General features: G+C 43.0%; 1 protein-coding gene across 1 annotated transcript in view; it reads left to right on the top strand.

The window, feature by feature from the left end:
• Positions 1–15,070, top strand: part of LOC126284011 (glutathione hydrolase 1 proenzyme-like) — a 197,345-nt gene that overhangs the window by 155,768 nt on the left and 26,507 nt on the right. The window contains exon 7 of the mRNA XM_049982558.1: positions 3,139–3,364. Within this exon, the coding sequence (XP_049838515.1) occupies positions 3,139–3,364 (226 nt within the window). The remainder of the gene's footprint in view (positions 1–3,138; positions 3,365–15,070) is intronic.

Raw genomic sequence — 15,070 nt, 5'->3', positions numbered from 1 at the left:
ATGACTGGTTTTTTTGTACGGCTTCGTTCAGACTCTATTTCGTTGTAGATAATTGTATCATCTGCAAAAAGTCCGAGGTTACTATCACTACTGTCCTCAAGATAGCTGGATGATCACCGTGGAGGACGTGGGGACGCTGTGTACACATGTGACTCAACGTTATCAGCGCCTGATAGAGCCTGTAAGAGGCTCCACTGTGGCTATATATTGGGTCAGCTGGTCGAATCGTGCAATATCCAGATTTGTGGGGCATTCTAAAGTGACGGAGGCCCGACATTGGACTGCGTGGCAACGTGAGAGCGGACATACTCGTCTTCAAGGATCCAGTCGACCGCGTCTGAGCACCACGAGCGAAGATCGCTGTACCGTGCGCCAAGCACATAGTAACTCCTTCATTTCTGCGCCTGCCATTCGAGAACAAGTAACAGACTACGTGCAACATTCTGTATCTTTCCACACCATTGATCGGAGACTAGCAGCAGCCACACATGTAATTCACTACCCCATGCGTAGGCTGACATAGACAGCACGGTACAAAGGGTACATTTGCAGTCGTGCCATGACCGGGAAGCATGAGTTGCGGGTGAATGGCGTCACGTGGTGCTCAACAATGAATTGCGGTTCTGCAGTACCATGGATGACTATCGACAGCGAGTATGGTGGCAACCTAAGGAAAGGTTCCATTCTTCCAAATATTTGGAAGAGGTAGGGTCGTGTTACTCCTGGTGTCATGTGAAGAGCCATCAGGGATGACTTCAAATCACGGCTCGTTGTTTTTATGGGAACTCTGACGGAACAATGCTAGATAAGAGTTTTCTCACTTGCAGTGGTATCTTAATGCCATTTTCTGTGCTGGCGGCAGGCCCCTACGTATCTGCGTCTGGTGATACCAACACGGTAAAAATGGTTCAAATGGCTCCAAGCACTATGGGACTTAAAATCCGAGGACATCAGTCAAATAGACTTAGAACTACTTAGACCTAACTAACCTAAGGACATCACACACATCGATGCCCGAGGCAGGATTCGAACCTGCGACTGTAGCAACAGCAAGGTTTTGGACTGAAGCGCCTAGAACCGCTCGGCCACACCGACTGGCAACAAGCTAAAGTTGACACGGTGGCCGATCGGTAGCGTTGGGCCTTCAAGGCCTGTTTCTTTCTTTTATTAAAAAAACACATTTTATGAACACTGTCAAAACTGCGATGAAAAATATGATGTTGGGTTGCAAAATGAGTGTAAAAGTCAGCTTCCTGCACTCACATATTGACTTCGTCACTGAAAGTGGAGATGTAAAAGAGGATCGGGAAAGATGGAATGAAAGTATGATGGTCAACCGGTGGATGTTGAAGAGCGACAGTGAAGATGAAGAAACTGTGAGAAAACATAAAAAGTTTGAAAATGCAGTGTAAATGAGTAATCACAATTTTGCGAAAAAGAACTGGTTCTGATACACTAGCTGTTAAAAAAAAAATTGAAACACCCAGCATGAAGGAGGAAACATATTGAAACTTCACGGGTGGAGCCTATAAGTGATTTTACTCGTATTTCAGGGATTATAATATCGATTCAAATTTACAAACAACTAAGTGGTATGACGTTGGAACCACGCTGGCCTGGAGGCACGCACTGATTAGGTTGAAAGAGTGTCATAAAGCCGTTGTATCTTCTCCAGAGGCAAGATGGAGCCCAAATATTTTAACTGGCGTGTTGCAAACGACGTCAGGCGCCGACGCCGCACTGCAACACAGTGCCGTCGGGTTGGTTGACAGCTCAGCCCCTGTGACTACACGCCATTTGCAGCGCAACCTGCAGAACGTCTTCGCATACACCGGAACAAAGTACAGAGGACGCGTACACAGGCGGACAAAAATATTCAGACACTGGGAGTAATCAGAGATGTAAACCTTAAATGTGTTTTTGATTCAAAATGTATATTTTATTCTTTACAAATATGTAATACATATGTCTGAATATATGCAAAGCAACAAGTAACAAAACACGCATTAAGTAAAAAAGAAGGAAAGAAAAAAACAAGAAAAAAGAAAATCGAAATACACATTGGGCAAAAGTATTCAGACACTCAGCACTCAGTATTTGGTAATGCGTCCATTTCTCTGGATTACAGCCCGTCGGCCGCTGTGGCCGAGCTGTTCTAGGCGCTTCAGTCCAGAACCGCGCTGCTGCTACGGTCGTAGGTTCGAATCGTGCCTCGGGCATGGATATGTGTGACGTGTTTAGGTTAGTGAAGTTTAAGTAGTTGTAAGTGTAGGGGACTGATGACCTCAGATTTGAAGTCCCATAATGCTCAGAGCCATTTGAACCATTTTGATTACAGTCTTCAGTCTTTGTTGCAGGAAGTAAACAACCTTTTTCGTTGTATCCGAACCGACATTCACTCATGCTTCTTCTATTAATGCACGCAAATGTGTCAGACTGCTCAATATGTCTTTTGTGTGGTCTCTTTTCAGTTCATTCCAGATGTTTTGGCGATGGATTGAGGCCCGGAGACTGCGATGGGATAATGAGGCGTTGAGGCGTGTTGCATATGATCCACATTTTGACAATTTAAGTCCTTTTCTTTAAGATGATTGCCCTGTTGGAAATACACTACTGGCCATTAAAATTGCTACACCACGCTGATGACGTGCTACAGACGCGAAATTTAACCGACACGAAGAAGATGCTGTGATATGCAAATGATAAGCTTTTCAGAGCATTGACACAAGGTTGACGCCGGTAGAGACGCCTACAACGTGCTGACATGAGGAAAGTTTCCAACCGATGTCTCATACACAAACCCGGCATGAAATAAATAAGATAATTCATAGTATAATGGTCATTGCTGCTACGCATTTACACAGATTTTTTTTCAGCAGCCACGTTGCACAAGTTGCGGCAAGCTAGTGAACATTTTTTAAAAGAAATATTAATTTATAATAGAATTCTTATAAATACATGTTTTAATTGCACGTATCATACAAGTACTTTGGCAGTAATGTGAAAATCATCTACTAATCTTTGTTAAAGTAGTGGGAACGTCATGAATTCATGATCCGCATTGCTGGAATGTAGTCTCGTGAAATAGTTAAATGAATTATAATTATTTAATAATGAATAATTTAATCTATTCGACAGGCCCCAATGGCAGAAGCCTCTGTCGATCGATGTGAAGGTGCCTGACAAGAGAAGAGTCTGCCTTCATACAACACCTTTGCCTACAGATGGCTTCAAAGTTGCGCTCATGATGAGACTTTGTGAGGGTCATTACGATAAAAGCAGGGCCAGTAAGCAACAGATGCTTTCAGCTTTCAAGACGACTTACGCTGTGTCCCATCTTGTTAACAATGGCAACATGGATCAGGTAAGCTATGAGAATTCCAGAATCTGTGCTGTCAAGTCCCATAGACTGCTCGGCTAATAGGGGCAACAAATACTTTCCTGCTGTCCTGTGGGGTTACGTCGAGCAGTATAGTGTACAGTTTTAAAGGAATTGTCAGGCCGTACTTTTCCTCACCTTACATTGCGCGTTCTACAAACAGTATCACAGAACTGATATTTACTTTACAAAGATTTATCAACACGACTTTGTCAAGGGTTATTAGACTGTATGGGAAACGCCTGTTCGATATATAACTATAATTATTATCAGTATAGTTATAAATCAATCTCAAGGTGTGTGAGTTCTTCGCTACTGACGGAGCGGTATTTTCTCAAACTTGTATATTTTTACAATGGTATCTACAACTTCGCAAAAAGTTTAGAAATCTTTCCATAAAGTAAAAATATAATTCTAACTTACGCTGACGCCCTTCTTTCAGATTCTGAAATTCTACCGCATCTCTTTATATAACCAATCCACTTACACCTTATATCAATTATTTTTTCCTTTCAAGTCAGGATCTTTAAATAGGTCCTGTATTTCTAAACCTTTTTTTTATTCAGCGGTCTCCACTGAAAGAGTCTATCATTATACCAAAAGTTTTGTGTAATATTGTCTTCGTGAGAACGTCTTCATACAGTTTTGTCTTCGTCCAAGTTTCACCTGTATTAATTGTGTGTCTTACAGATGCATATTTTATTTTACTGAATTCTCTCTAGACTGGATTAATAAAAAACAGAGAAAAATTATGATGGTGGTTTTAATGCTCATGTGTTCCTCATAGTCTCCCACCACATGAGTAGAAGGCACAGAAAGTTCACACAACAATGTAAAACTGTCGTAAATGTTATTTTTTGGAATGTTGTTTAATTCGCGTGTCGTATTGGCTTGAATGTCGGTTATGTGGTAAAAGTGTTGACCTTCCATGTGACTCTCTGCACTTTATCGTTTCGCAGTAGGTTCGTATTGTAAGACAAGCCTCATCACCCGCTATGATTTCGAAAAGAGTTGCCCGCATGTTGTGTTTCTATCAATTCGTGGATGGTGTCCAAGCGTCTTTTTTTTGTTCTGAAGTCAAGTTGTACGGGACAAACATTGTGTACAATTTTTCTTCTTCAAAACATTCTAGAGGATGTCTTGAACACATGAGTCAGTTAATTAATCAGTTACATGTTCCATCGATCATTTGAACTATACTTTTATCGAACTTCCGTAGAACGAGACAGTTTGCAGGTTATGTATACATGACTAGTGGAACCATTAATGGGCACATTCGTGTTTAGTCCTACTCGTGCAATTGAAATTAAATACAGTAGCCGTTACGAAACTAGCTACCTCAAGGTCAAACTTGCGCCCTGCTGTCAGCCAGCGTCAATCGCTATGATTTTGTACTTCGATACCACGATATAGGAGAGTGTCCGAGGACTTGAAAAATACAGATTGATTGCTATGAAAAAAATAATTTTTCTGGCTCAGATATGTCCGTTCTTTGTTTTCACCGCTCTTTTTATTTTTAATTCAGAAAGTCTAATGATGGACAATAAATTTTAAAGAAACGGAGACACACTGCAGCAGCGAGAACGAAGTTTCGTGTAAAATGCACCACTGCGTGCTGAGGACAGTAGTCTTGGGTTTCAAAAAACCACAAGCAAAAATGTATTTTGTTCAACTCCAACGGATATATTGGCATGAAAGAACCTACTGGGACTTCAGTACAGCGTATATTAGCGTTTCACCCCCCCCCCCCCCCCTTCCCGTGAACCATGGACCTTGCCGTTGGTGGAGAGGCTTCCATGCCTCAGCGATGGAGATAATCGTATCGTGGGTGCGATCACAACGGAGGGGTATCTGTTGCGAGGTCAGACAAACGAGTGGTTCCTGAAGAGGGGCAGCAGCCTTTTCAGTAGTTGCAAGGGCAACAGTCTGGATGATTGACTGATCTGGCCTTGCAACATTAACCAAAACGGCCTAGCTGTGCTGGTACTGCGAACGGCTTAAAGCAAGGGGAAAGTACAGCCGTAATTTTTTCTGAGGCATGCAGCTTTACTGTACGGTTAAATGGTGATGACGTCCTCTTGGGTAAAATATTCCGGAGGTAAAATAGTCCCCCATTCGGATCTCCGGGCGGGGACTACTCAGGAGGGCGTCGTTAACAAGAGAAAGAAAACTGGCGTTCTACGTATCGGAGCATGGAATGTCAGATCCCTTAATCAGGCAGGTAGGTTAGAAAATTTAAAAAGGGAAATGCCTAGGTTAAAGTTAGATGTAGTGGGAATTCGTGAAGTTCAGTGGCAGGAGGAACAAGACTTCTAGTCAGGTGAATACAGGGTTATAAATACAAAATCAAATAGAAGTAATGCAGGAGTAGGTTTAATAATGAATAAAGAAATAGGAGTGCGGGTAAGCTGCTGCAAAAGAGCATAGTGAACGCATTATTGTAGCCATGATAGACAAAAAGTCCACGCCTACCACAGTAGTACAAATTTATACGCCCACTAGCTCCGCAGATGACGAAGAAATTGATGAAATCTATGATGAGATAAAATAAATCATTCAGACAGTGAAGGGAGACGAAAGTTTAATACTCACGGGTGACGAATTCGATAAGGAAGAGAAGAAAAATTAGTAGCTGAATATTGAATGGGTGTAAGGAATGAAAGAGGAATCCGCCTGTTAGAATCATTGCTAACACTTGGTTCAAGAATCATGAAACAAGGTTGTATACGTGGAAGTGGCCTGAAGATACTGGAAGGTTTTATATAGATTATATAATGGTAAGACAGAGTTTTAGGAACCAGGTTTTAAATTGTAAGTCATTTCCAGGGGCAGATGTGGACTCTGACCACAATCTATTGTTTATGAACTGTAGATTAAAATTTTAGAAATTGCAAAAGGTGGAAATTTAAGGAGATTGGACCTAGGTAAAGTGAAAGAACCAGAGGTTGTAGAGAGTTTCAGGGAGACCATTAGGGAAAGATTGACAAGAATGGCTTAAAGAAATGCAGTAGAAGTAGAATGGGTAGCTTTGTGAGATGAAATAGTGCAGGCAACAGAGGATCGAGTCGGTAAAAAAAACGAGGGCTAGTAGAAATTCTTGGGTAACAGAAGAAATCATGAATTTAATTGATGATAGGAGAAAATATAAAAATGCAGTATATGAAGCAGGCAAAAAGGAATACAAACGCCTGAAAATGAGATCGACGGGATGTGCAGAATGGCTAAGCAGGGATGGCTAGAGGACAAATGTAAGGATGTAGAGGCATATGTGACTAGGAGTAAGGTAGATTTTGCCTGCAAAAAAATTAAAGAGACCTTTGGAGATAAGAGAACCACATGTATGAACATCAAGAGCTCTGATGGAAACCCAGTTCTAAGCAGAAAGGTGGAAGGAGTATATAGAGGGTCTAAACAAGGGCGATGTACTTGAGGACAATATAATGGAAATGGAAGAGGACGAATGGGAGATACGATACTGTGTGAAGAGTTTACAGAGCACTGAAAAACCTAAGTCGAAACAAGGCCCTGGGAATAGATAACATTCCATTAGAACTACTGACGGCCTTGGAGGAGCCAGTCCTGACAAAACTCCACCATCTGGTGAGCAAGAGGTTTGAGACAGGCGAAATACCTTCAGACTTCAAGAAGAATATAATAATTCCAATTCCAAAAAAGCAGGTGTTGACAGATGTGAAAACTACCGAACTATCGGTTTAATAAATCACGGCAGCAAAATATTAACACGGATTCTTTACAGACGAATGGAAAAACTAGTAGAAGCCGACCTCGGGAAAGATCAATTTAGATTCCGTAGAAATGTTGGAACACGTGAGGCAATACTGACCCTACGACCTTTAGAAAATAGATTAAGGAAAGGCAAATCTATGTTTCTATCATTTGTAGACTTAGAGAAAGCTTTTGACAATATTGACTGGAATACTCTTCCAAATTCTAAAGGTGGCAGGGTTCAAATTCAGAGAGCTAAAGGCTGTTTACAATTTGTACCGAAACCAGATGGCAGTTACAAGAGTCGAGGGGAATGAAAGGGAAGCAGTGTTTGGGAAGGAAGTGAGAGAGGGTTGTAGCCTCTCCCCGATGTTATTCAATCTGTATATTGAGCAAGCAGTAAAGGAAACAAAAGAAAAATTCGGAGTAGGAAATAAAATCCATGGAGAAGAAATAAAAACTTTGAGGTTTGCCGATGACATTGTAATTCTGTCAGAGAGTGCAAAGGACCTGGAAGAGCAGTTGAACGGAATGGACAGTGTCTTGAAAGGAAGATATAAGATGTACATCAACAAAAGCAAAACGAGGATAATGGAATGTAGTCGAATTAAATCGGCTGATGCTAAGCGAATTAAATTAGGAAATGAGACACTTAAAGTGGTATATGAGTTTTGCTATTTGGGGAGCAAAATAAATGATTATGGTCAAACTAGAGAAGATATAAAATGTAGACTGACAATGGCAAGTAAAGTGTTTCTGAAGAAGAGAAATTTGTTAACATCGAGTATAGATATGTGTCAGGGAGTCGTTTCTGAAAGCATGTGTATGAAGTGTAGCCATGTATGGAAGTGAAACGTGGACGATAAATAGTTTGGACAAGAAGAGAATAGGCGCTTTCGAAATGTGGTGCTACAGAAGGTTGCTGAAGATTAGATGGGTAGATCACATTACTAATGTGGAGGTACTGAACAGAATTGGGGAGAAGAGAAGTTTGTGGCACAATTTGACCAGAAGAAGGGATCGGTTGTTAGGACATGTTCTGAGGCATCAAGGGATCACCAATTTAGTATTGGAGGGCAGTGTGGAGGGTAAAAATCGTAGAGGGAGACCAAGAGATGAGTACACTAAGCAGATTCAGAAGGATGTAGGTTGCAGTAGGTACTGGGAGATGAAGAAGACTGCACAGGATACAGTAACTTGCAGAGCTGCATCAAACCAGTCTGTGGACTGAAGATCACAACAACAACAACAACAACCACGTATTAGTGTTTTAGGTAATGTGGGCAACGACGAAGGATCAGTAAGAGCTGCAAATATATTTTCGGAAGGTAGGAGATACTCTTGGTCCTGTTAAGGTGAGCCGTCGCAACTAAAATCCTGGCGAAGGCTTACAGGCACTAACAGACTGACGCACACCAAGTCTCTCGCAAATAAATTGCGTGCATAGGTGACACGAGGCCATAATGATGTCTCAGATGTCAGCAAAACTAATTGACTAGTTTTCTTTACAACTTTCCCGCTTGAAGTTTCTCCAAGACCCAAGAGAACGCGAGCTCATTAGCGACGACACTTTTCGTTATACTGGAGGATCAGTTTCACATCCTTTACGGTATTTTATTTTTTACATCGGAATACTTTTAAGTTTTAACGATAAAAAATGTTTCAGTTTGATCTATAAATATAGAATGCCTTCATACATTACTTTCACTCCAAATACGTCAGTGGCTCTACTTTTTTTTCCACAGACTGAATTTAAAAAAACATAACTTTCTTTTGAAAAGTACTTCATAATATCCTAGGCTAAAAATGTAGATGTCTAATGTTCTTTCTGGATTTTCACTTAAATTTTATATTATTTTTTTTTATTTGGAGGTGCAGCTGAGTGGGATTTGTAACACATCAACGTTGACACCCTGCAGCCACACCCCACAGCTTACCACTGCCAGCTCACAAATGACTGGTTGAATGCACAGCTGTTGTTTAGAGCTGCTAGTTTAAGCACCCACCGTAATTACTGCACTGATGTCCCATGTACACCACCAACAAAATCCGTCTCGGAATATTTTGGATCGACGGTGCATAATGCGAATATGCAGATGAACTCTATATAATGCTCGCTTTTATACAATCCATTCTTTCTTTCAAATAGGTGGCTAGCACAGAAAAGTATGCCACGAGATATTATTGAGCATATATATGAGAAATACGTTAAGACGTAAATCTGTTTGTATCCGAAACTAACAATTACGTGGACGGTAAGTTGCTGAGCATAACTGTTTGAGCTCAATAGTAATTTGGCAACGTTCTACCTTAGTCACTCACTCTCAGTCCATGTACCATGTATACTGTTTTTGTTCTGTGTTGTACAGAAATAAATCCAGGTTGTTGTTTCGAATCATGTGATGGTTCTCAATTTAAATTTGACTAAAATTTATCCATGTTTTATAGAATTGACGTCAGCTACAGTATTGTAAACTTATGAAATGATTTTTACTGCTTGTTACTTTTCACTAATGTTAACAATTCATAATCCTCTGAATTTTTTAACTTTTTAACTCTCTTTAACACTATTAAGGACAACATGTGTGCCAATGACACAGTACCATGTAAAAAATGCCAACTGCACTTAACGTTTGTGTAACCAGTAGAGGTCATTTTCAGTAGATAAAAAGTAGCTGCTCTCTTCGACCGAACAGGCGTTAGAAGGGTAAACCGTGCCGACCGACCGCCGTGTTATACTCAGCCGATAGGTGTCATTCGATACGGATATGGAGGAGTATTTGGTCAGCACACCGCTCCCCTGGCCGTTGTCAGCTTTCGTTGTTGGAGCCGCTTTTTAAGTACACTACTGGCCATTACAATTGCTACACCAAGACTAAATGCAGATGATAAACGGGCATACATTGGACAAATATGTTATACTAGAAATGACATGTGATTACATTTTCACGCAATCTGGGTGCATAGATCCTGAGAAATCAGTATCCAGAACAACCACCTCTGGCCGTAATAACGGCCTTGATACGCCTGGGCATTGAGTCAAACCGAGCTTGGATGATGTGTACAGGTACAGCTGTCCCTGCAGCTTTAACACGATACCACAGTTCATAAAGAGTAGTGACTGGCGTATTGTGACAAGCCAGTTGCTCAGCCACCATTGACCAGACGTTTTCAATTGGTGAGAGATCTGTAGAATGTGCTGGCCAGGGCAGCAGTCGAACATTTTCTGTATCCAGAAAGGCACGTACAGGACCTGCAACATGCGGTCGTGCATTATCCTGCTGAAATGTAACGTCCACTGTTCAAAGTGCCGTCAACGCGAACTAGATGTGACCGAGACGTGTAACCTATGGCTCCCCATACCATCACGCTGGGTGACGAATACGCGCTTCCAATGTGCGTTCACCGTGATGTCGCCAAACACGGATGCGACCATCGTGATTCTGTAAACAGAACCAGGATTCATCCGAAAAAATGACGTTTTGCACCCAGGTTCGTCGTCGGGTACATCATCGCAGGCGCTCCTGTCTGTGATGCAGCGTCAAGGGTAACCTCAGCCACGGTCTCGAAGCTGATAGTCCATGCTGCTGCAAACGTCGACGAACTGTTCGTTCAGATGGTTGTTGTCTTGCAAACGCCCCCATCTGTTGACTCAGGGATCGACACGTGGCTGCAGGATCCGTTACAGCCATGCGAATAAGATGCCTGTCATCTCGAGTGCTGGTGATACGAGGCCGTTGGGATCCAGCACGGCGTTCCATATTACCCTCCTGAACCCCCGGATTCCATATTCTGCTGACAGTCATTGGTTCTCGACCAACGCGAGCAGCAATGTCGCGATACGATTAACCACAATCGCGATACGCTATAATCTGACATTTATCAAAGTCGGAAACGTGATGGTACGCATTTCTCCTCCTTACACGAGGCATCACAACAACGTTTCACTAGGCAACGCCGGTGAACTGCTGTTTGTGTTTGAGAAATCGGTTGGAAACTTTCCTCATGTCAGCACGTTGTAGGTGTCGCCACCGGCGCCAACCTTGTGTGAATGCTCTGAAAAGCTAATCATTTGCATACCACAACTTCTTCTTCCTGTCGGTTAAATTTCGCGTCTGTAGCACGTCATCTTCGTGGTGCAGCAATTTCAATGGCCAGTAGTGTAGATTCTCAATTGGTCTCAAAAGGACTGAGTGCACCTCGCTTGCCAACACCTGGCAGACTCGGACGGTCAGCTATCCATGTGCTAGCCAAGCCCAATAGCGCTTAACTCCGGTGATCTGATAGGAACCGGTGCTAGCACTGTTGAAAGGCCGTTGGCGCGTAAAGAATAGTAGTAGCCCCAAAACTGAAACCTCTGGGACCCCACTCATGGTTTCTTCCCAGTCACCAAAATTTTCTCTCCTTCCGTCATAGTCTGATTTATTCAACTCTAGATTGTTAAATTCTCTCTCTTCGGAGTGGCTCAAACCATTAATATTCTCTGGAAGAGAATGGTGAGGCGTATCCGATCGTGCTAGAATTTATAGTGCTCTCAAATATTTACGGGAGTTACATGTAATCATATATGACGGCTGTTCTAATGGCAAACCTTGTTAGATAACCTGTAGAAACATAATTTATTTAGGCGGCATTGATGTGGTACTGAATTACAAGCTCTTCGAAATTGCAGAATCACCAAAATCAACAAGTTTCCTCTATCCACGAGACTGACGTTATCACCTGTACAACTGACTGAAGTAACCCGAGGTTTCCCGAGCGCGAGTCCCACCAAATATACACGGATGCGCCCAAACATTACGATCACTGCCCACCACAAGTTGAATCTTTGCGTTTCGGACACTTGACGGGCACACCAGAGACGAACGAGTTATCATTCTAGCGATGATACTGGTTGCAAACAGGGAAATCCACTGACATAAGCGACTGTGAGAAAGGGCCGGTTGTTGTGGCCCAGCGCCTCGAAACGAGCATCTCGGGAACTGCAAAGTTGGTCGACTGTTCCCCTGCGACTCTCGTGAGCATCTACAGAAAGTGCTAGTAGGATACTGGAACCAGATATAGGTGACATGATAGTTGGACGTTCACATCTCATCACAGAACGTGGAGTTTGGAGGCTTGCCTGCTCTGTAAATCGGGAAAGGTGGCCATATATGGCACATCTGACAACAGAGTACAGTGCTAGTGCAGGCGCCGCTGTTTCTGAGGACACTTTTCAGCATACTGCTGAACACTGTGCTCCGCAGTTGATTGCACATCTTCCCATGTGGACCATATGACGTCATCAATTGTGACTGCAATGGACGCAGAACCATTGAGATTGGACCATGGCTCAATAGAAGCGTCGTCTGCTCAGATGAATAAAGTTTTTTGTTACAACAGGTTGATGGTCGTGTACAGATAAGCCATCAGCGAGACAAATGGCCTCTCAAAACACCACCTACCTACGCAGACCGACGTGGGGCAATGTTATTCTATGGGGAAGATTTACCTGGGCTTCTATAGGAACTGTCGTAGCTACAGAATACACCATGACAGCTATATAAAGGGTGTTTCATTAAATGTCTTTGCCTCTGTAAGTTATGAAGTATAGGCGACGGAAATATTTATTGCGGTAGGTCACCAAAAGAAACGTTGCACTGTCTGCGGAGCTATGAACATAGTTTATCGTGTTATTATCCAAAGAGTTACAGAAAAAAGAAGCAATGTTTTAAATGGAACAATAGTTGTTTCTATCATGCACTGGAATCAGTAACACCAGCTGTGTATACATCAATTTAAATTACATTCCTATCACGTTTAGTTTGGGAGCTACAATCCTTCAAAGTTTCAGGGGCAGATACCACACGCTGTAAATAATACATGGCTGTGATGATGTTCTGGCGGTGGGAAGTTGATTTAAATGAGATGTTGAAATGTGTGTCCATGTTCCTGAATGCACAATGCAATGCGCCTTCTAAAGGATCTGCGGACGAGATGTAGCATCGCTGGTGTCATGGAGCAACATGCTTCCTCGATGCGCGGTTTTAGACCATCTGGGGATGTAGGCTCAGTGACAAACACGATCCTTTAGGTATCCGCACAAAAAGAAATCTAATGGCGTTAAATTGGGCGACCTTGCGGGCCACGAATGAGGACCATGGCGCCCCAACCACCTTCCTGCAAACCTGTTGTTTAGTTCTTCCACAACAGCACGCGCAGAATGGGCTGGATGACTTCGTGCTGCATCCAAATATGGACTCTCGTGTGTAGACACACACGTTCAAGAAGACCACACAAACTGTCGACTATAGACGCGCGATATAACTCACCTGTCAGTGTACCTAGGATGTAGAATGTATCGACGATTTCAAAATGGTTCAAATGGCTCTGAGCACTATGGGACTTAACATCTGACATCATCAGTCCCCTAGAACTTAGAACTACTTAAACCTAACTAACCTAAGGACATCACACACATCCATACCCGAGGCAGGATTCGAATCTGCGACCGTAGCGGTCACGCGGTTCCAGACTGAAGCGTCTAGGACCGCTCGGCCACACGGCCGGAGATGATTTCATATCCAAGGATTCCACACCATACATTAATAGACCACCTACGTTGACGGTCGACAGGTCGTATCCACCGAGGATTTCTACGTCCCAGTAGAGCACGTTATGGCGATTCGCAGCACCATAATGTGTGAACGTGGACTCATCAGAGAACATAACACCTTGTAAGGACTCCAGCGTGTACGCATGGCCCATTCACAGAATGTAACCCTCGAACGCAAATCGTTCCCATGCAGCTCCTGGGCCAGTGACAGACGGTACGGGTGAAACCTATGGCCGTGTACTATACGCTACACAGAAGTGAGACTGACACCAGCGACTGCAGCAAAGGCTCGTAAGCTGACATGAGGATCGTGGTGTACTGCAGCTAAAACAAACACTCCATTTCCTCACTTCTTGCCGTTCTTCGTCCGTTACTGCGGCGCATTACCAAGCTGCCTCTTTCCCGAAATCTTTGTTCGGCACGTAAGAACGTAATGGCTGCCGGAGCTCTTCGCCTAGGATATCTCACGGCGTACGCCATGGCTGCTTCAGTGGCATCGTGTCAGCACTCGCCGAGCGTCAGCAACATGTCAACGTACTCGTTGTTCGTGGATGCCATCTTCATCCGATGTCAGTAACTGTGGTATAATCATCCCCGTTTGTTTGTGTGGCTCGTGTGCGCCGTGTGCGGCGACAGTCGGCAGTATAACAGTGCATCGAGGAAGCTTCTCGCTCCGTGACACCGGCGACTTTACAACTCGGCCGCACCACATTTAGAAGTCGCATTGCGTTATGCATAGCGTGTATGGTAGCTGCCCCTGAAACTTTGAAGGGTTGTAGCTCCCAAACTAAAAGTGATAGGAATGTAATTTAAACTGATGTATACACAGGTGCTGTTACTGATTCCAGTGCATGATAGAAACAACTATTGTTCCATTTAAAAAATTGTATCTTTTTGCTGTAACTCTTTCTATAATAATACAATAAACTATGTTCATAGCTCCACAGACAGTGTAACGTTTCTTATGGTGAACTACCGCAATAAATATTCCCGTCGCCTGTTACTTCGTAACTTACAGAGGCAAACACATTTAGTGAAACACCCTGTGTATTACATGAATATTACTGCGGACCATCTGTATTCCTTCATGTTTGTTGTCCTTGCTGACAGCAATAGCATCTTTCAGCAAGTTACCTGTCTGTCTCGCGAGCATGATAGTGTACTCACGTTGATGTTTTAGCCGCCAGATTCGCCTGATCTGAAACCGATGGAACACATCACGGATGCAATTAGATATCAACTCTGCTCTCACAAACCACGGGCCTCGTAATGTACGAGAATTGCTTGACCTGTGCGCTAAGTATTTGATTCATTAAACCCTTGGAAACCTACCAAGGAATTCGCGTCTCTAATGCGTTCCAAAAGTGGAC

Source organism: Schistocerca gregaria, chromosome 1 (genome assembly GCF_023897955.1).
Source record: "Schistocerca gregaria isolate iqSchGreg1 chromosome 1, iqSchGreg1.2, whole genome shotgun sequence".
Classification (NCBI taxonomy): domain Eukaryota; kingdom Metazoa; phylum Arthropoda; class Insecta; order Orthoptera; family Acrididae; genus Schistocerca; species Schistocerca gregaria.
Note: the sequence above shows the minus strand (reverse complement) of the source record. Positions and strands in the feature narration are given on the sequence as shown.